Source organism: Pipistrellus hanaki (genome assembly GCF_964339955.1).
Source record: "Pipistrellus hanaki genome assembly, chromosome: 8".
Lineage (NCBI taxonomy): Eukaryota > Metazoa > Chordata > Mammalia > Chiroptera > Vespertilionidae > Pipistrellus > Pipistrellus hanaki.
This window is the reverse complement of record NC_140510.1, coordinates 45,591,664-45,612,698: the sequence shown is the minus strand read 5'-3', so window position 1 is coordinate 45,612,698 and position 21,035 is coordinate 45,591,664. Positions and strand designations below refer to the sequence as shown.

General features: G+C 39.7%; 1 protein-coding gene across 4 annotated transcripts in view; it reads left to right on the top strand.

Annotated features, from left to right (window-relative positions):
- SLC25A12 (solute carrier family 25 member 12) overlaps positions 1-21,035 on the top strand; it is a 143,539-nt gene that overhangs the window by 52,643 nt on the left and 69,861 nt on the right. The window contains exons 1-2 of one of the 4 annotated variants that reach the window (XM_084892317.1): positions 14,402-14,522; positions 15,483-15,536. In XM_084892317.1, the coding sequence (XP_084748443.1) occupies positions 14,511-14,522; positions 15,483-15,536 (66 nt within the window). In that variant the 5' untranslated portion in view covers positions 14,402-14,510. Of the gene's footprint in view, positions 1-14,401; positions 14,523-14,966; positions 15,156-15,482; positions 15,537-21,035 lie in introns of those variants that run through there. The other 3 variants (XM_084892319.1, XM_084892318.1, XM_084892316.1) reach the window with 3 other exon arrangements.

Genomic DNA, 21,035 nt, shown 5'->3' with positions numbered 1-21,035 from the left:
ATCTTTGAGAGTGTGGTAGTTAATTAGCATATTCCCTCCTTATTGGCTGTGGGTGCTGCCATCTTTGAGGGTGGGGCAGTCAATTCGCATATTCCCTTATTGGCTGTGGGTGCCATCATCTTGCAATGGCGTGAGGGTCAATTAGCATATTCCCTCTTTATTAGATAGTATTATAGGCCCAGCATGTGAATGAAATCACACAAGGAGGCACCCTCCGGGGGCCAGGACCTGCACCTGATTCACAGTGTCCTCTGGCCCCTGCCTGTATCCGCTTCGGGGCCACCGGAGCCATCGCACCAGCTCAGGCAGGCCCCCCTGCCTCAGTCTCCATCTCCGCTCCGGGCCTCACCTGCACACACAACCTCCTCCTGTCTGGTCATGACCTGTTACAGAGTCCCGGCCTAATTTGAATATTATCTCTTTATTGATAGATAGATAGATAGATAGATAGATAGATAATACTGAACTACCCCTCCCCACCCTCTGGGAAAAGAGAGCCCAAATTAAAATTGGAATCATCTATAATAAGAATCTAACCATAAGAATCTCCACAGTTAAAATGCTACTTCATATATTCTTTTTTCAGTTTTAGTAAAAAAAAAAAAAAATGACGATTATGTTTCTGTTTTTAAAAAAATATATTTTATTGATTTTTTTACAGAGAGGAGGAGAGAGGGATAGAGAGCTAGAAACATCGATGAGAGAGAAACATTGACCAGCTGCCTCTTGCACACCCCCTACTGGGGATGTGCCTGCAACCAATGACATGCCCCTGACCGGAATCGAACTTGGGACCTTCCAGTCCGCAGACTGACACTCTACCACTGAGCCAAACCGGTTTCAGCTATGTTTCTGTTTTTAAACTTTTTTTTTGCTGTTGTTTCACATTGTTTCTTAATGTGAAAGTTTCCAAGTAGGGGAGAGTGAAGAAAACTGTATTAACATTACTTAGATATCAAGGAAAAAAGACTAAAAAGTGTTGAAAATTAAGACCAAAAATATTCATTTTAAACTGATGATACTGTTTCAGTCATTTTACCCTTTTTAATTTTTGATTGTGGTGAAAAACACATAACATAAAATTGACCATCTTAATCATTTTTAAGAATACAGTCCAGAAGTGTTAAGTATATTCACAATGTTGTGAAAGCTGTCTTTTTAATAAATTGGATTTCATTTAACGACTTTGTAACTCATTTACTCGTGTCACTATGCACAGCAAGACTCTTAACTTCAGGTGATCTGGACACACAAAGTGAAGAGCTTCTATACCATCTATATAATGCTGTCAAGTGTTAGTTCAAGAATTATCAAAGAATTATAGAATTATAAGGTATTAAAAGAACTATAAAATAAAATTTAACTTTATTATAGTGTTTCTTATAATTTATTTTTACAACTCAGAATTTTAAGGCATATATATATAGTTTTCAACAAGCAAAACCAACTAATTACTGTGCAAATTTGTAAAATTAAAATAATTCTTTCTGAAAAATTTGCTAGAGGGATTCCAGACTTTAAGTTTGTCATTAATCTCATCAACACAGGGCTGTCAGAGAATCCCTTTGCCTGTCTCTTGAATGAGCTAAGAGGAAGAAAGGGCCATGCCAACTGGCACCATATAATAACAAAGAGAACCTGCTTCATCAGGTAAGATGGGTGTATTGGTAGGGTTAGGATGCATTTAAGAATAAAAAAATAAAAAAATTACTTTTTTATATCTTTGTAAAATTGCATTTTTAAAAAAATATATTTTATTGATATTTTACAGAGAGGAAGGGAGAGGGATAGAGAGTTAGAAACATCGATGAGAGAGAATCATCTATTAGCTGCCTCTTGCACACCCCCTACCGGGGATGTGCCTGCAACCAAGGTACATGCCCTTGACCGGAATTGAACCCGGGACTTTTCAGTCCGCAGGCCAATGCTCTATCCACTGAGCCAAACCGGTCTCGGCGAAAAATTGCATTTTGTTGTATGTGCATCGTTTATTTTACTACAGATATGGTCTTATTTATTTTTATACAGTTCAACAGTTCTTTTGAGTCCCAAATAAAAAATAAATTTTTTTATTTCTTTATTGATTTCAGAGAGGAAGGGAGAGTGACAGAGAGATAGAAACATCAATGATGAGAGAATCATTGATTGGCTGTCTCCTTCATGCCCCCTACTGGAGATGGAGCCCGAAACCCAGGTATGTGCCTTCTGCTGGAATCGAACCTGGGACCCTTCAGGCCAATGCTCTATCCATTGAGCCAAACCAGCTAGGGCTATTTTTACACAATTTTAAGAGAAACTAAGGTATATTAAATAAATACAGACTCTGGAATTTTAGAACAGTGATTTTAGAAATCAAATAATCTAGTCCTTGTCATATTTATTTATTTGGTATACAAAATGCATAAAACTTTTGTTTACATCTTTTATAAATGTGTCTAATGCATTTTTTAAAATTTCTTTTTCTCTTTTTTTTCTTTAGTCCCATCCACTTTTTCTTTCTTTTTTTTTTTTTAAATTACTTTATTGATTAAGGTATCACATATTTGTCCTCATCCCCCCATTCCCATCCCAAACCCCTCCCCCCCATGCCTCTACCCCCTGTTGTCCGTGACCACTGGTTAGGCTCATATGCGTGCACTTAAGCCCTTTGGTTGGTCTCTCTCCCTCATCCCCACCCTCCCCTGCCTTCCCTCTGAAGTCTGACAGTCTGATCGATGCTGTTGTTGTTCATCAGTCTGTGTTGTTCATCATTTCCCCTAGATGAGTGAGCTCACGTGATACTAGAAATACGCTTATAAGAACCAAAATGATACGCTTATAAGAACCAAATGAGACAAGCAATAATGGTTATGCTGAGAGGCAAATGAATCAGTCTGTAGTGAGATTTTTTCTGGGCCAACAGTTCTTTTGAGTCCCAATTTCTATGTCAAATAGTTCCTTATGTGTACATGCCAGCAATGATATTTCAGTTCTGGATGGTGGACAAATGGTGGTAATGCAGGTCCGACCCTCTCTGGTTTGGTCCTGGGCAAACTGCAGCGACGCACAGCTGCTGACTACTAGTACGGCAAGCATTTTTAATACTGTTAATTCCTATATTAAATATTAATATTGTTAACTTTTAATTTTTTTAGATACCTGTGCACCCCTGAAGATCCCTGATTTAATCCCACACTCTTGCTTGAGGTTTCTCATTAAGTAACTGATAGAAACAGTACTGTGGCCCAAGTTTCTCAATTTGGTCCTGTTTCTCCACTTTTTTCTTCCCTTTCTTGCTGAGAAAGGACTAATTTCCTTCATGAAATAGTTTGCTTTAGAGAGAAACTGTATCTGGCACATCGATTCAATGTTTGTTAAGTGACTTTGTAGTAATATAAAAAATACAAAGCACCCTTACCCCTCTTCCTCCTCCCCTCCATCAACAACTTTTGTTCAAGCACTGAGTGGTTCTTGGGACTAGAAACTGCTAAGTTTCATCCTTGAGTATGTGATAAGGTCAAACAGCCTAAAAAAACACCCCATTTACATTTAATGCATTACTACCAACATGTGTGTAACCCAGGCCTTGTTAACTTGTTCTTTGGATGTCACCAGGAAGTAGCTTTGCCTAGAGTAGTGGTTCTCAACCTTTTTAATGCCACGACCCTTTAATACAATTCCTCATGTTGTGGTGACCCCCAAACGTAAAATTATTTCGTTGTTACTTCATAACTATAATTTTGCTACGATTATGAATCATAACGTAAATATCTGTGTTTTCCGATGGTCTTAGGCGACCCTGCTAGCGGTTCTTAACCTGAGGGTCGTAGCAATGAAAATAACTTTATGGTTGGGGGTCACCACAACATGAGGAATTGTATTAAAGTGTCACGGCATTAGAAAAGTTGAGAACCACTGCCCTAAGGGATGTAGCAGTGTGTGAAGTGGCAGGCGGCTGGGGAGGAGCCCATGCCCCAGCTGGGCCTGCTGTGCCTGCCACAAGGTGCCCCCACACCCCAACCCCTATGTAGTGTTGCCACAGAGGTGAGAGAGGCTCCTGCTGCAGCTCTGCTCACCAGCCATGAGCCTGGCATCTAGTCCGGCATTTGGAGCTCATTGGTCAGCTGAGTAGTGGTCCTGTTGTGGGAGCGCACTGACCACCAGGGGGCTTCTCCTGAATTGGACATCTGCCTCCTGGTGGTCAGTGCATGCCATAGCAACCAATCAAACGGTCATTCAGTCAATGGGTCACTTAAGGTTTTATATATATTGTATATAGATAGATAGATAGATAGATAGATAGATAGATAGATAGATAGATATAGATATAGATATAGATATAGATATAGATATAGATATAGATATAGATATAGATGGTGTTAATATTTTAAAAAATATTTTATTGATTTTTTACAGGGAGGAAAAGAGAGGGATAGAGAGTTGATAGAGGGTTAGAAACATCGATGAGAAAGAAACATTGATCAGTTGCCTCCTGCACACATGCCCCTGACCAGAATCGAACCAGGACCTTTCAGTCCGCCGGCCGACGCTCTATCCACTGAGCCAAACCGGTATCGGCAGTGTTAATGTTTGAAAAACAATAACAACCAAAAAAAACCCAAACACTCCAAAACAAAAAATATATATAATTTACAAATCTACAGAGGGTGGCCAAGTGTTCATTGTAAAACATGGATTCATGAAAAGCAATCTTACTAAATAAACTTCTTTTAAAACAAAAAAATGGCAAAAAGAAGTGTAATAGTTGATTTAGTTAGGTATACCATATTGCTGACCCTATGTAAAATTGTAATTTAGAGAAAATTCAGTTGTTTGCTGCAGTTTTGTATAATATACTCAGGTTACTTATAAATTATACTTGTCATTTGTGTACAATGTGAAGTTCTGACTTATTCACTTAATATTTTATCACAAACTACATAACACTCTTACTTTTATGTGACCATGTTACTGAGGAATTGGAACTTGGTGGGAGTATAAACATAAAATGTCAAATTTTTCTCTAGTCTCCCACTGTACTGTTGAATATTCTCTCCTCCTGGGCAGACTTCAGTTTTCTTGTGTTTTTTTTCTTTTTCAACTTACTCAAAGTATAGTCTGGCCTACTTAAAAAATTTGGTGTTCTAAAACTTCCTTCATTGCTGGACAGACTTGTAGCCACAGTGATCTGAAATGAAGAAGGGAGTATAGTTATGTTTTCACTCCTTCTCCCTCTTTTTTTTTTTTAATATATTTTTATTGATTTTTTATAGAGAGGAGGAGAGAGAGATAGAGAGCTAGAAACGTCGATGAGAGAGAAACATCGACCAGCTGCCTCTTGCACAACTCCTACTGGGGATGTGCCCGCAACCAATGTACATGCCCTTGACCGGAATCGAACCTTGGACCTTTCAGTCCACAGACCGATGCTCTACCACTGAGCCAAACCGGTTTCGGCTCATTCTCCCTCTTGAAGCCCCTAAAGATTGGGCCAGCTCGGTTACTGGCTTGATCCCCAGTAGGGGCATGCAGGAGGTAGCCAATAGATGTTCCACTCTCACAAGGATATTTCTCATTCTCCTCCCTTCTTCTCTCTCTGAAAATCAATTTAAAAAAATATTTTTAAAAGATTGGACCGGGAGAGTGTCTCATTGTAGGACATTTTTTCCCCTCTTTTTCAAGGCTCACTCTTCTGTTGTTGGGCGTAGAAGTAGGAATAGAAGAGAAATGAATGTTGATATTTAACTACTCTGTTTTGTCATCTGTTTCTTCAGCTGTCATTGACTGACTGATGCTGTTACTGCCTCTCACATAGCATGCATTCTTAATTTCTTGGCTGAAAGGGTCCTCTGATTGTACTAATTCCCTGACAGGGAAATTATGGATCCTTGCTAATGTTGTCTCCTTTGTCAATAGGCCTCCCTTCTACAATAGGTAGAACATTGCAAAGGAAGTTCAAGCCCCAATATCTTCCTGTTGTTACTTGACCTATCAAAAATTCACATACGTGTACTGGGGTTGTTATAAAAATATACTTTTTACTATAAGGATATGGATCAATAAATTTTGAAAGCCACCAGTGGAAGAGAAAATAAAGAGGTAATTACAATACAGTGTGATAAATCCTATGCACGGAGTTGGGAGGCTACCCCATATGGGGTAAGGTGATTAAGGATGAGATTCTTTGTAAAAATAAATATATTTTATTGATTTTTACAGAGAGGAAAGAAGAGGGATAGAGAGTTAGAAACATTGATGAGAAACATTGATCAGTTGCCTCCTGCACAATCCCCACTGGGGATTGAGCCTGCAACCAAGGTACATGCCCTTGACCGGAATCGAACCTGGGACCCTTCAGTCTGAAGGCTGACATTCTATCCCCTGAGCCAAACCAGCTAGAGCAGGATGAGATTCCTGAGCTATATTTTAAAGAGTAGGCAAATTGATATAAATGTGGAGCAAAATATTCCTAGAAAAGGAAATAGTGTAAAGGTTCAAATATTCTTGTGACTAAAGGGATAAATATAGTAGTAGAAAGAGGAAGAGGCCAGATAAGGAAGCTTCCACTCTTCACTATACTGAGGAGTTGGGATTTTATATAGAAGTCAGTAGAGAGCCATTGAAGGATGAGGAAGTGACAAAATTTAATTCCTATTTCAGATAGAGCACTTGACAGCACTGTGGAGGACAGATATGAGGCTAATGATAGGAGGCAGAAAGTGGAGAACTGGAGGCTTGGAGAGCAATTAGGAGGCATAATGAAGGCTATTATAATAAAGAGAAGAGATTTTAAAAAGCACTGAAGGGGATGGGAAACACAAGTCTGGGTGGCTATTTAGATGTGAGGGGTAAGGAAGAGTCTGTCTGATACTTAGCTTTCTGGTTTAAGCAACAAAGACAATGGTACATACTAGTAAGAGGACTGATGGTTGGTGGTAGAGTGAGCAGCTAGGAATAATTATTAAACATTTAATTAGCAACTACATAGCTAATGTCAGACATTAAGATAAATGTTAGGACTGGGTGTGGATGAAAGAGAAAGGATAGGATAAAAATACATACTCGGGGGGAAAAAACAGAGATGATGAATTATGGTTTCTGTAAAACCTGCTGTATGTTGTCTAGCTTGAAGGGATGTTTTATCTTTCTAAACCTGTATTTAATAATTTTATCACACAGTTGAGCATACGCATTTTTAAAAATATATATTTTTATTGATTTTTTATAGAGAGAAAGGGATAGAGATTTAAAAACATCAATCAATCGCCTCCTGCACACCCCCAACTGGGGATGTGACCGCAACCAAGGTACATACCCTTGACTGGAATTGAACCTGTGACCCTTCAGTCTGCAGGCTGACACTCTATCCACTGACCAAAACAAGTTATGGCTGCATTGTTAGTTAATGGTTTTGTTTATGTTTTGTCTTTCCAACACATTGTAATACATCTATAGAGAGGGATAATAAACCCTTCATATTACCTGCTTATAGGTATCAATATAAAGCAGTTACTATGTCTAAGAGATGGATTGGAACCTTATAACCAAGTAGAATTCTGTATAAAAAAACTAGAGGCCCGATGCATGAAATTTGTGCACGGGGGCGGAGTGGTGTCCCTCAGCCCAGCCTGCACCCTCTCCAACCTGGGACTCCTTGAGGGATGTCCGACTGCCTGTTTAGAACCAATCCTGACAGTCAGACATCCATCTCACAATCCAGGACTGCTGGCTCCCAACTGCTCACCTGCCTGTCTTCCTGATTGCCCCTAACCGCTTCTGCCTGCCAGCCTGATTACTCCCTAACCACTCACATGCTAGCCTTATTGATGTCTAACTGCTTCCCTGCCAGCCTGTTTGCCTCCGACTTCCTCTGCCTGCCTGGTCACCCCTAACTGCCCTCCTCTGCAGGCTTGATTGCCCCCAACTGCCCTCCCTTGCAGGCCTGGTGCCTCCCAACTGCCCTCCCTTGCTGGCCATCTTGTGGTGGCCAGCTTGTGTCCACATGGGGGCAGCCATCTTTGACCACATGGGAGCAGCCATCTTGTGTATGGAGAGATGGTCAATCTGCATATTATTCTTTTATTAGATAGGATAGAGGCCTGGTGCATGGGTGGGGGCCAGCTGGTTTGCCCTGAAGGGTGTCCCGAATCAGGGTGGGGGTTCCCTTGGGGCATGGGGCTTGTGGTGGTTTTCAGGCTGCCCCCCGACCCCCTCGGGCAACCCAAGTGGAGGCCCTGGTATCTGGAATTTATTTACCTTCTACAATTGAAACTTTGTAGCCTGGAGCAGAGCCAAACCTCCTGCTTGCTCCATGGCTGCTGCCATTTCTGTTTGGATTTGTTTACCTTCTATAATTGAAACTTTGTAGCCTTGAGTGGAGGCCTAGGCTGGCAAGGACAGGTGGAAAGCTTGGCTTCTTCTGTTGCCTGGGAAACCCACGCCTCCCTCCTGCTCCCTGTGGCTGTAGCCATCTTGGTTGGGTTTATTTGCATACTCGCTCTGATTGGCTAGTGGTCGTGGATGGTAGGGTGTAGGGGAGTGATGGTTAATTTGCATATTACTGTTTTATTAGGTAGGATGTCCAACCATCCCTTCAATTTTCTCAGTATGTTTAAGGGGAATTTGTCTCATCTGCTACTGAGTTGTTTCTCTGTGACCCATGCCTCTCCTTACCACTCAGTTTTCCCTTGGGTTACACTCAGTTGCTGTTGCCACCTAGAATTTTTAATTTATTGTCTATGATAAAATGATGTTGCTGCTGCTGCCAGGTGGATCTCAGAGAAGAGGTGACATGAGGAAGCTTACACTTCCACTTACTGCACTTTAATTTTCTTCCACATCATCAACACAAAACTTATTCACATATAATGCTTTACCAAAGATGGGGGTGATTAAAGGAAGTATAATTGCTGACTCCCTGTTTTATTCTCCATCCCTATCCTGAATTATTCAGGTAAACTCATTCATTTGGGGTGATGGAAGAGTAGTGTGAGTAAACAATGACCGTTTCTGGGCTTCTTTCCAAGCAGTGATAGTGAGGGACAATAGAACCAAGATCATATATATCTATTACTCCATAATTTCTTTTCCCATGCTGGCTTGACCAAAATCAGGGGAAGCAGCAGGTAAGCATTATCCAGAAACTTCATTAAAAGTGCAAACTACAGCCCAGCTGGTGAGCTCAGTGGTTGAGCGTTGACCTATGAACCAGGTCATGTTTCAATTCTTGGTCAGAGAATGTGCCCAGGCTTCATAAATCAATTTTTATTGATTTCAGAGAAGAAGGGATAGAGAGAGAGAGAGGAGAGAAAGAGAGAGAGAAACATAAATGGCAAGAGAGAATCATTGATTGGCTGCCTCCTGCACACCTCACATTGGGGATCCAGCCTGCAACCCAGACATGTGTTCTAACAGGAATCAAATTGAACTGTGAGCTCCTGGATAAACAAAAGTTTATTCTTATCCTTTGTGGCATCTTTTGCAGTACAAAGCCCTTATCTGATAGAGGGCACTTATTATGACTCAACTTAATTTCTGTTCATTTCATTTTTATATAATTTCTCTTTAAAGTAGTATCCTATTGTCATTGGGAATGGAATATGCAGAATACAACGTTGACTTAGACCTTTCAGGTTCTTGGTCAAGATGTGCAAAATAAATGTTACTTGAGGACATGCCATATTGATTTATTTAGCTTTATAGTATATCTTGAAGCCAGGTAGTGTAAATTATCCAACTTTATTTTCTTTCAGAAAAGTAAATAAATTTTTCCCTTACTTTGGATTAAATTCAAAGTGTCCTTTCTTATTGACCTCTAAGTAGAAAAGAGGCAAAACCCAAATCCAAGTAAAGCTTCAAGGGTTGGATATTTATGGGCATCTAAGGGAATCAGCAGGATGTTTGTTCTTCAAGTTATATACTTTCGATGAGATTGGGAATATGTGACAAACCACAGAGTTATTTTATCCCATTATTACTTAATGCTGCTCTGGCCTTTGGCATATGCAAAAGATTTTGGTAACACCCTTTTAACTGTATTCATTTAAAAAAATGAATTGTAGCAGTTGCTGCAGTAAAATATTTTCCATACTCTGGGACTCATGCTACTTGTTTTCTTATATTTCCTACAGCTAAACAATGAGTTTAGTATACATATAATTCAGTAAATATTAATTAAATAGAATTTGGCTCATTCCAAATCATGAAATTAGAATTTTAAAAGAAGAATTAAGCTCATATAGCTCAATCCTCCATTTGATCATAAGGTTTCCCCCTAAACACTTGACTACTATAATGATAGGGCATTCACAGCCTCAAACATTTAGAGCAGCTCATTCTATGCATTTCCCCCCAAACCCATTGAAAAGTAAACTGGCTGGTATTGCACAAGGAATAATGAAGACTGTGGTCCAAAAATAAGATCACTGTCATCCTGTTTGTTTGTTTTTTGATCCTCACCCAAGAATATTTTTCTATTAGTTTTTAGAGAGAGTGGGAGGGAGGGGGAGAGACAGAGAGAGAGAAACAACAAGATGTGAGAGAGACACATTGATTGGTTGCCTCTCACATGCACCCTGACCAGGGCCACGGCCAATGCGTTATTCACAGAGCCAAACCAGCCAAGGCCATCATTTTACAATGTATATGACTTAGAGTCAGATGGTGAGGAAGAGCAGTTTAGGAAAATATAATTGCAGGAGTACAACTATTTCACTAGATTTTTGATACCTCACCCTCTCTCTCCACCAAAATGAGAATTTATTTCAATTACAGCAAATGTCATACAACCAGTATAATACTTTTATAGCATAGAGTAGATTTAAAAATGTTTTGTTTTTCTATTATCTAGCTATAAGTTGCCTGGGTTAGAATAATACTTTCTGATTTCCAGGTGAATCTACCACCTAGAGAACATAATTTGCTCAAATTTAGACACTTAGCCTTTCATATTTTCCCCAGCCTAATGCCTTCAATTTCCTTATATAAACTCTTAGCAAGGGAGGTTTTCAAAGCACAATTTATAGTCCAGCTGGTTTGACTCAGTGGATATAGTGTCAGCCTGCAGACCAGAGGGTCTCAGGTCCTATTCCGGTCAAGGTCCTGTACCTTGGTTGCAGGCTTCTCCCCAGCCCTGGCCCTAGTCGGGGCATGTGCAGGAGGCAAACCCTCAATATGTTTCTCTCACATTGATGTTTCTCTCTTTCCCTTTCTCTTCTACTCTCCCTAAGAATCAATCCTATCTAATAAAGAGGGAATATGCTAATTGACCATCATGCCATAGTGTTCAAAATGGCTGTGCTCACAGTGGAGGCAGGATTCTGTAACACAAGATGGCTGTGCTCACAGTGGGGGCCGAGTTCCTATAATGAGCCTTAATGAGCAATCAGCAAGGACCTTAGTTGCTCCCCCTGCCCTGGCACCAGGCCAGGGGCCTGGAGGCTGCACCTGGCCCAGTCTGGGGACCTGAAGGTGCTGGGCCTGGGGACCTGAAGGCTGTGCCCCCGCCTAGTGGGGCTTCACGGGGGACTTCAGGCCATGCCTCCTGCTTCGGCAGGGTTTGATGGGGGTGGGGCCAGCTGGGTCTGGATCTAGCCCAATGGGGGTGGGGCTGGCTGGGGCTGGGTCTGGGTCTCGAGAGAGGTGCACATGTGTGGGCAGAGACTTGACTCTGATTCCTGTGGCATGCTTCAGACTCTGACAGGAGGAATATTTTCATATACATTTTACTAATTTTCTTTCATCTCTGACACTTCTATTATAGAGAAAGGGCAAATAGCAATATTAAAATATTTCCTCTAATTAATTCCCTTTTAATGTGCACAAATTTTGTGCACCGGGTCACTAGTAAAAAAATATCCTCATGTGAGGATTAACAAATAAAATAAAAATAAAGGTACAACTTATAAAATTAGTAAGTTTTGCAATATTTCAGTAAAAATACCATTTTATAATTCTAGGTATAGGTCAAAACCAATATGCAGTGTGTGTGTGTGTGTGTGTGTGTGTGTACCAAAGTCAGATCATGCTATTTATTTCAAATATTTTGTGAGCTCTATCTTGATGGGGGCATAATATCTGGCTTCCCATCATAGTGATGACATATGTATCATTAACCTAGGAAGAGCTCCATTCCTAGTTTAAGTAGTGATAGCCTAAAGCTCTATTAAATGTTGGTACACCACCTTGATTTATTTCTTGCAAGATGACATCCATGGTAGCTGTGCAGGATATAGAAATAGGTATAAAAATGTACTCATGTTTGTAAAATAATCAGTGGAAGCTAGAAGATAAATAGAACTAGTATGTTATTAAGGATGGAAGGAGGTCCAGGAGTTGTGGCAGAACATGCTCATTGGAATTTGCCTCTTGTTTTAATAATTACATTTCAGTTTATTAGGGCCCTAGGCATTAGTATAATTCTAACTTTCACCCACAAAGGGCCTGGCTGATTTCAAATTAATAGAATGTAAGCTGTCTGGGAGCTGGAGACATGTTTCTATGGTTTGTCTAGTAGGCTCACATTTCGGTTTTGCATCTGGGGGTAATATATTATTTTCATGGGAAACAACTTCATGAACAGATTTAAATCTCCAGCTCAGTGAAGCTATGTATTGAGTCTTTTATGAAACCAATTATAAAAAGTGACTATGACAGTATTAGTCTCTCAGCCTTTAATTTCCACTTTTGCTTTCTAAAATGTCATTCTTTATAGGTTGTATTAATTATCAAGTTTTCAACTTGTTCCAAGTTTTAAAATTATTTCTTACTTACATATCATTTGAAACTTAAAGTTATAAAATACTATATATTGGTATGTAATTGAAAAAACAATAACAATGTGTTCTGATAGAAAATAATTCATTCACTATAAATAAATGCTTTTTTTTTTTCTTTTAGAGAGAGAGGAATAGAGAGGGAGAGAGAGAGAGAAGCGAACATCATACCCAAACTGGGGACTAAGCCCCAACGGGGAATCAGACTGGTGACCTCCCCCGCTCAGTGCTTCCCCGAGCAAACATGAGTTAATGCTCAACCAACAGACCCCCACTGAACACTTGAGGGCTCACAAGTACTTTTATTCAGACTGAGGAATTCTGGGCTGTTAGACATCTGACCCTTGTAGAGTAACAAATAAACATCTCAAGAATCTTACTTAGAGAAACTTCATAAAATAAGAGAGTATCAGGGCCATAAGATGCTAGTAGAACAAAATGTGAATTTGTACATCCTATGTCCAATTTATATTGTTAAAGATCTTTGAACAGACTGAAGAAGGATGTACTGTTGTAGGCAATTAAATAAACTGTAGCAGAAAAGCTCATTTTAGGAGTACTAGTAATGTAGCATTCCTTATCAACAATAGCCATTTGTTACCCTTTTCTCATTTCTATTAACTTTGATACTTAACACAATTACAAGACTGTAGAAAAAAGAGATGCCTCCTATGAGGATAAATCTTGGAGTTGTTAGACCTTTTTTTTTTTTTTTTTTAACAGGCAGCATGCTTGGTTTAAAGACACAAACAGAAACATACACTTAGGGTTGAGATTGTATGGAACCACTGACCATCAAAAACTCCTAGACTCTAGGACCTAGAGGGTAGGGACTATATGTTGCCCTTACAAGCAAAACTGTGTCTAGCATATTATAGCAGCCCAGTAAATGTTTGTTGAATGAATCAATATGTGGCTCAATATAGTCATAATAGCAGGACTCCGTTTTAGAGACATTATTTTGGTTCAAGGACTAGCTACTACTTACAGGGAGGGCTGGACATGTTTATGTAGGGGCAAATTGGGCCAGGATTCAGTGACAGCCGAGTTCAAGACAAATATTGTTCCCCCATTTGCATTTGTGCGATACTTCATTGCACAAAAGATTTGGGTGATTGGGAATGTGAAGTGAGCCTAATAAAGCTTTATAATAGTACATGAAGCACAAATATGTAAGCCTATTCATTCCATGCCAGTTTAGGGGCATATTTCTCAAGTTATGTCTGCTTGAGGTTTCCCCCAGAGTGAGTCGTTTCCAATCTTTTTTGTTAGTATTTGCCATTAGTTGTCATCAATTCATTTTTTATTATTATGAATGGAACATGTTCTTTGGTCCTTCCAGATCTTGCTCAATCTAGGCCCCAAGTGTTCCTTTAAGTCTCAGGATAAAACGACTTTGGCAGAAGTCATTGCCCAAAGCCACACCCACTAGGCCCCTTAGGAAACCTGGGGCTTCCTGGCGGCGACTCAGCTGTCAGCAACCACGCGGAGCGTCGGAATCCCGCGGCTGGCCCTCCAGTTTTCCCCCATGGAGGCGCGTCCCCTGCCTCCGCGGAGCGGTGGCGCCCCCTGATCAGCTCCCTTTTGGGGACCCGGCGTGGGCCCTCTCCCGGCCCCGCCCGCCCCGGCTCATTTGCATAGGGACGCGCGCGGCGCCGGCGAGCGGGAGGGCGGGCGCGGCCGGGGAGGCGGCGCGCGCGCGCCCTGACAGCTGGGCCCTGCTCGCTCCCCCGCTCGTCCCCGGCTTCCGAGCACAGCATGGCGGTCAAGGTGACTCCAACTCTCTACTGCTGCCTTTATTGCATAAGAGACATTCTGGGGACCCTGCCTGTAGCCCTTCACCTCTTCCCATTTCCTTCTTCGCCTGGTTCTTAGATAGCGTGTCCTGGGGCTCCAGCCCGCGGGTGGGAGAGCTGTGTGGGGCTTGGACCGGAGGGAGAGGATGCCTGGTTGGGGGAGGGGAAGGAAGAGGGATTGTGAGTGAGAGGGGCTTGTGAGGACCCCGGGTCGGTGAAGGAAGAGTATTGTCCTGCTCAAAGTGCATGGGTTTGTGAGTCCGGAGTTGGAGGCCATCGAAAAGGGAGTGGGAGGAAGTGCATGTAAAGTCGGGGTACCTAAGGCATCTGTATATTGCGTGGGGGGGATGGCGTAATTGAGTAATTTGGGGCTTCAATGTGATTGGAGGCATTGGTTGGCATTTGCACTGCAGGTGGCAGAATGTCGGAAGTATTTGGAAACGTAGCAGCTTTCATATTTTAAGTTGGGTGGGGAAAGAGAGGGAAGCCAAGAATAATTGTATTCTGGATTGCTTTCCATGGGTAAGAAAAGCTGCTAGGCCACGCGATTAATTTGGGTGTTTCAGCTTTCCTGTTGATCCACTTTTGCTGGCCTCTTGATTTGAAGGTGGGTGGTTACTAACCGTGTTGTTAGTGGATGTGTAGTAAAGTAATGGATTGATTCTCACTGCCTTCCCTTGGCAATCCAGATGAAATCTACCTGGTAGATTTTCTCTATTTTAGGCTCTTCGTACTTGTCTCTCAACTCTGTAGTCACAGTTCTCCAATTTGACAGTTCTTATCGGTATTAGCGCTTTTGGTTTGTTTTATACTAAATGCCCTTATAAAAGATAAGAGCATTGATTGTTAGCACGTGTGAACTCTAATCTGAAGAGATTATGTGGCCTCTAGTGAAGCATTAACCGGCTTTTTTTTTTTTTTTTCCTCCTTACAGGTGCAGACAACCAAGCGAGGTGATGCTCATGAGTTAAGAAACATATTCTTACAGGTAAATTGGCTTATGTGGTGTGCTCTTTTTACTGGAGGAAAAAGGTGTAAATTTAGTACTAGTCAGGCCTTAACTTTTAGGAATGGTCTATCGTCATATATTCTTAACTTGATAATATAGCTTATAATTCTTATTTTATTAAGGTTTGGACAAAGGTTTTTAACTCTTTTAAAGTTTGATAAAATATTTTCCTCAATTATTGTTTTTGTAACATGACTCGACACATAAAAGAATGCCAAAAGAAGAATTTCCAGCTTTTATGAATGTATTAACATTAAAATTCTTTCTTAAAGTTTTCATACAATCAATTCCCTATGTAAATTTTTTACAGAGATAAACAATTATAGCTAGTTAATTTATGTGTGTCTTTTTCCCCTTTACTTTTAAACTATTATATCTGTACATTTTTGGGGTTTATTACAAAATATTACTATCTGAGATTTTGCCAGGATCCACCTTAACTTGAGATAAGTTTTTAGGATCAGTGACTTGGCTATAAACTTAAAAAAAAGTTGGCTTAGTTTTTTGTTTTGCTTTCTTTTCTTAAATTCCAAAAGTTCATCATGTAGGAAGTACTTAAGTAGATGTAAAGAGAGATAAACTAAGGTATTCCACTAAATATTGTGCTTTTTCTCTGAAACCTTTTGAGAACTTTCTATTCAGGACTTGGTTTCTTGTACAGAAATTCTGACCTTAGGCAGGTCCCTGTAGGGTATTAGTTTTCTCTGTAAAATGAGAGGTGATCTTCAAGGTTCCTTCCAACTCCAAAAGTTTATGATTCTATATTAGGAACAGTTTCTAACATATGCTGATGAGCCTGGAATAGATGACATTTTTATCTGAGACATGGATTGCTTAACCTATTTTTGGGGATGAGGCTGCATAGATGATTTTAGGGGAAGCATAATTTCCAGAATAAATGTAATTGTAATAGAAATGCTCTGTTTATGGTTTGAAATCCTTATTCCTTACACAAGTTCTTGAATATATACAAAAACATGTTAATATTCACACTATATATAGATTATATCCAATTGTCTTGTGAGTTCATGTGATATAGTTAATTTTGTTTTTTAGATTAAGTAGGCATGGGAGAAGTCAGTTGAAATGATGCATGATGTAGCAAAAAGAGCATTGACAGGAACACTGGGTTCAATTTCCAGTCCTGACACTACCTGGTTGTACCGGTGGGCTAATGATCTGGCTTTCCTGGGTTTCATCTTCTCAGGTGGGACTCAGTAGGACTTAAGGGAATGGGCACTGTAGATGGTGGAAGGCACCAGATGTTAGACTGCCAGGGTCGTACTGGATCTGGGTTCAGCAACCTCAGTACTTGAGTTCTGGTTAGGAAAGAATTCAGAGCCAAGACTCAAACTATAAGAGAACATTTATTTGAAAAATCACAGAAGTAGAAGAGGTAAAAATCACAGAGGTAGAAGAAATGGGCTTAGGAAACAAGGTATAGAGATAAAAGAAGGGCTCTGGGGGTGCCCTGGGAGTGAGGAAGTTAAATGGTAATGTTGGGAGGGGGGCGGGGAAAGGAAAAGGAGGAGCCCCAGCGTGTCTGGGAGGCAGGTAGAGGTGGGTCCTCCCACTTAAGGGTTTAAGGGTGGGGATTTTAGGGGAGGTTTTAAGGGAATATGTCAGAATATTCAGCAGCTTTGTAGGTGTGTCCTTTCAGGTCAGGGCTTTCACTGATTGGTTGATTGGTGTTTGGGCAGCTGATTCTGAGGTTCACTAGGGTGTTGCTGGTTTGGTTTTGCTGTTTTTCTGGGCCTGGAGCTGAAATACAACTGAGGCCTAGGTGTTAATCCAGGGAGAAAAGACCAAGGGGTCCAAACTTTACGACCCCTGATATGCTAGGGGAGGAAAGGTCACCCTGAGGATGAGGTCCCACCCTGAAATTTTCTTTTGCTAAGCACCAGGGCTTTGTGCCCTGGTGACCTTCTGTATCTGGTCCATTGTCCTTGCTCTGCTCCCGTCTCCACCTACCTACCGCATTGGAACTGACGCCCTTCCAATTTTAAAAATCCCTTGGGAAAAATCTTTAGTTCTGTATGGATTTGTTTGGAGGGGAGGCGGGGGGAGAGATGGAAGCATAAAGAAAGAGCTAGGACTATGCCTAGTTTTTTGACATCTTTAAAATCTTACTATATTTTTACACATTTTTTTGATGGTGCTCTTATTATTTCGAAAATTGGTGGAATTCATAACTGCACATTTAGCACTAACTTTTAAGTATTGACCCAAGAATTACTAATAGATAAGAGAGAGAACATAGATACATACCTTCAGGAAGGCTTAAAGTACCTAGACAGATACAGTGTAGTTAGTTGAATCAATTTGAAGACAGCTAATAAGTAACATGGTAGGTTTTTTTGTTTGTTTGTTTGTTTCTTTTTAATTCCTGTCTTGAGTACTTCAAACTGTACTTACTTGAAGCTGTAGGGCTTTGTTTAAGAAACAGTTTTATTTTAGATGCATATGATTTGTTAAGATTTTAGGGATAATAGGAGACAAAAGTATGGTACATATTAACTAAACATTTCTTTAACATTTAACATATTTACCCAACAAATATTTACTAAGGACTGTTTTCTGTGTGACATGTGTGCGCTTGTTTTAATTCAGTACTACACACCAAACTGAATAATCTAGGCTTGAATCCTCTCTGTGACCTATTCCATTTCTAACAGTTTGTGGTTGAAGGAGTCAAGAATAGTGAAGGCATGCCTGGCCAGTGTGGCTCAGTAGTTGAGCATCAACCTATGAACCAGGTCACGGTTTGATTCCTGGTCAGGGCACATTTCTGGGACTTGTGGGTTTGATCCTCTTTGGGGGGTGTGCAGGAGGTAACACCTCTCATCATTTTAAATAAAATGAAAAAGAATAATGAAAGCAAATGTATAGCCTCTGGTAGAGCAATCAAATTGGCTTGCCTAGATCAGAGTGGTCATGTAAAACTAATGACAATGGCTAACATGTATTGATCATTCTACAATTCTACAGTGTACTGTGCATTGGCCTGGTGCTTTAAAGGGTATTTTTAAATTTTCAGAACCCCCTTAGGAGGTAGGATTAGTGTCTTAGTGAAGTAGATTATGTTAAAGGACTTGATTTATGTGACTTAGTTCTTAAGTGGTTGAGGCTGGATTCAAATGAAACTACAGAACCAGTATTCTTAACCCTCACATTATACCATTTGTGGGATCTTAAAACAGGATGATTTTTGAAATCTAGAAGTATGTGAGGGGCTAATGGTAGCTATGTTTGTTTAAGTTAAAGAAAAAAAAAAATCTGTTTACTTAGGTGATTTTTAAAAAGGGCCTCTATACTGTAACTACCTAGAACATTTGGCCAAAGAGTTTGGAATTGAAACAGTGAGGAGGCACTATGGGTTTCTGAGAGGGCAAATTGAAGTGGTAAATTCTGGCAGCTCTTTGTATTTGTTGGACAAAGTGTGGAGAGTTTGGAAGTAGGTAGGATGATCAGCTAAGAGGCTATTGAAATAATATATGTGAATGATAATGACCTGGAGAGGCTGGTGGCTGGGGAAGGGAAAGGACAATACAGGGACTTTGTAAAGGAAGGAGTAGTGAATCTGGCATTTTTAGAATAGATGCTAATTGATGGAGCATCTATTTGGGGAATTTTGGGGGAGAGGAATTTAAGTATGATTGATAAGTAAATGTGCCCCAATAAATTAAAGTCAGATTTGGACAGATACAAATTGATATAGGTAGTGCATGAATCCTTGTGTTCAGGGGAATTAAATATAAAATAAGACAAGGAATAAGGGCTGATTTATAAGTGATATCCACAATTAAAATGAGAAGGAGGAGGAAGAGAACTAGGGAGAATGGTTCCATGGGAGTTTAAAGTGGAGTTTTACAAAAGGAATACAGTAAAAAAAACCCTAAAATATACCCCGGCCCATGTGGCTCAGTGGTTGTGCGTGGACCTATGAACCAGGAGGTCACAGTTTGATTGATGGTCTGGGCACATACCAGGGTTGCAGGCTCAATCCCCATAGGGGTTGTGCAGGAGGTAGCTTATCAATGCTCTCGTGACTGATGTTTCTATCTCTTCCTATCCCTCTCTGAAATCAGTAAAATATGTTTAAAAAAATTTTAAACACACTAAAATATAGATTACGCTGTTATTAGTTGAATTTAGTTTTGGTAGGATTCAAGGGTCACTTGAGTTCAGGATCATTTGAGCTTTTAAAGATAAGATTTAATTTTGAATTTTAGAACACAGTTAAAAGCTCTTTTGAAAAAAATTTAGAATTGTGTCATTAACTGTCTAAATTCACATATAGCTACTATGGCTCAAAAGTCTGTTTTGTAAACAGCAAAATATTTCTATATGAAAGTGCTGTTATTTATGTTTGGTGAAATTATGTGTGCAAGTTCATGAGAAGGGCTTTATAAGAATAAAGAATTATTATTTTGAATATAGGAAAATAGGTGCTTTTTTTCAGTATTCATTGCTTATCAAATTTTGATGAGCTGTATTTCCTATTAATTAAAAAAGAACAGATAATATTCAGTGGGACTCTGTTTTTTTCCTGCTCCTCCATTCATAAACTTGGAGCACAACAAATGAATTCAATGTTTTAGTCTGTGCTATAATTTTCAACCAGTTGCCAAGCTAAGGTTTATTACTACCCTTTTAACTGTCATTTCTTGATTTATCTTTCTTTTTTTTACCTCTCTCACCCACTCACTATCATCAACCCAATTTTGCTATGTCAAAAGTATACAGCACAAAAAGGAGAAAATAGAAGCAATGAAGAAGGTGAGGTGAAGACAAATATGTCTCAGGCTATTGGTTATAAGGCTGATAACTTTCAAAATAAAAGCTTTATGTGGTCTCTGCTTTGTGGCAAAGTAGGTTTAAAAGAACTGTTTTAAGTGTATGATTTTTCAAGAACTCTTTTTTTTTTTTTTTTTTTTAGTTGGTAGCCCTTCTGTTCATTTATCAAAGTTTTGTATGGTAAAAGCAACACTTGTTGAGACTGCACCTTCATTACATATGCTAGACCAAGAATTATTTTGAGTCTATTCTTTTTCTCATCACCAATGTAACAATGAAGATCATACCCCACATAAAATTATGAAAATGCTTTCTTTTCTTATCTTGTTTATTTAGATTTAAAGAATAAGTGGACAAAGATGCTGCTAATGTAAAGCAAAGAGTGATTCTTTCTTAGTTTTATGGTAACACATTTTTATTTGAAAGAAATGTCCTTTTATTTAATAAAATTTGTTTACATATTTTGTACTTAGTGTTGGCAGTAACCTGGGGCTGAGAATGAAATTAAGCAGAGTTTTTAGCAGGAGACCCTTCTACTTTATTGGAATATGCTTTAGGGCTATGTTTTCAAAAGTGTGGGATACTTACCATAATATTATAGTTATAATACAAGTAGTAGTAACAAATGTTAGCATCAACTCAGGCCAAATGTGGAGGGGAAAAATTGCTCTTTTATAGTAT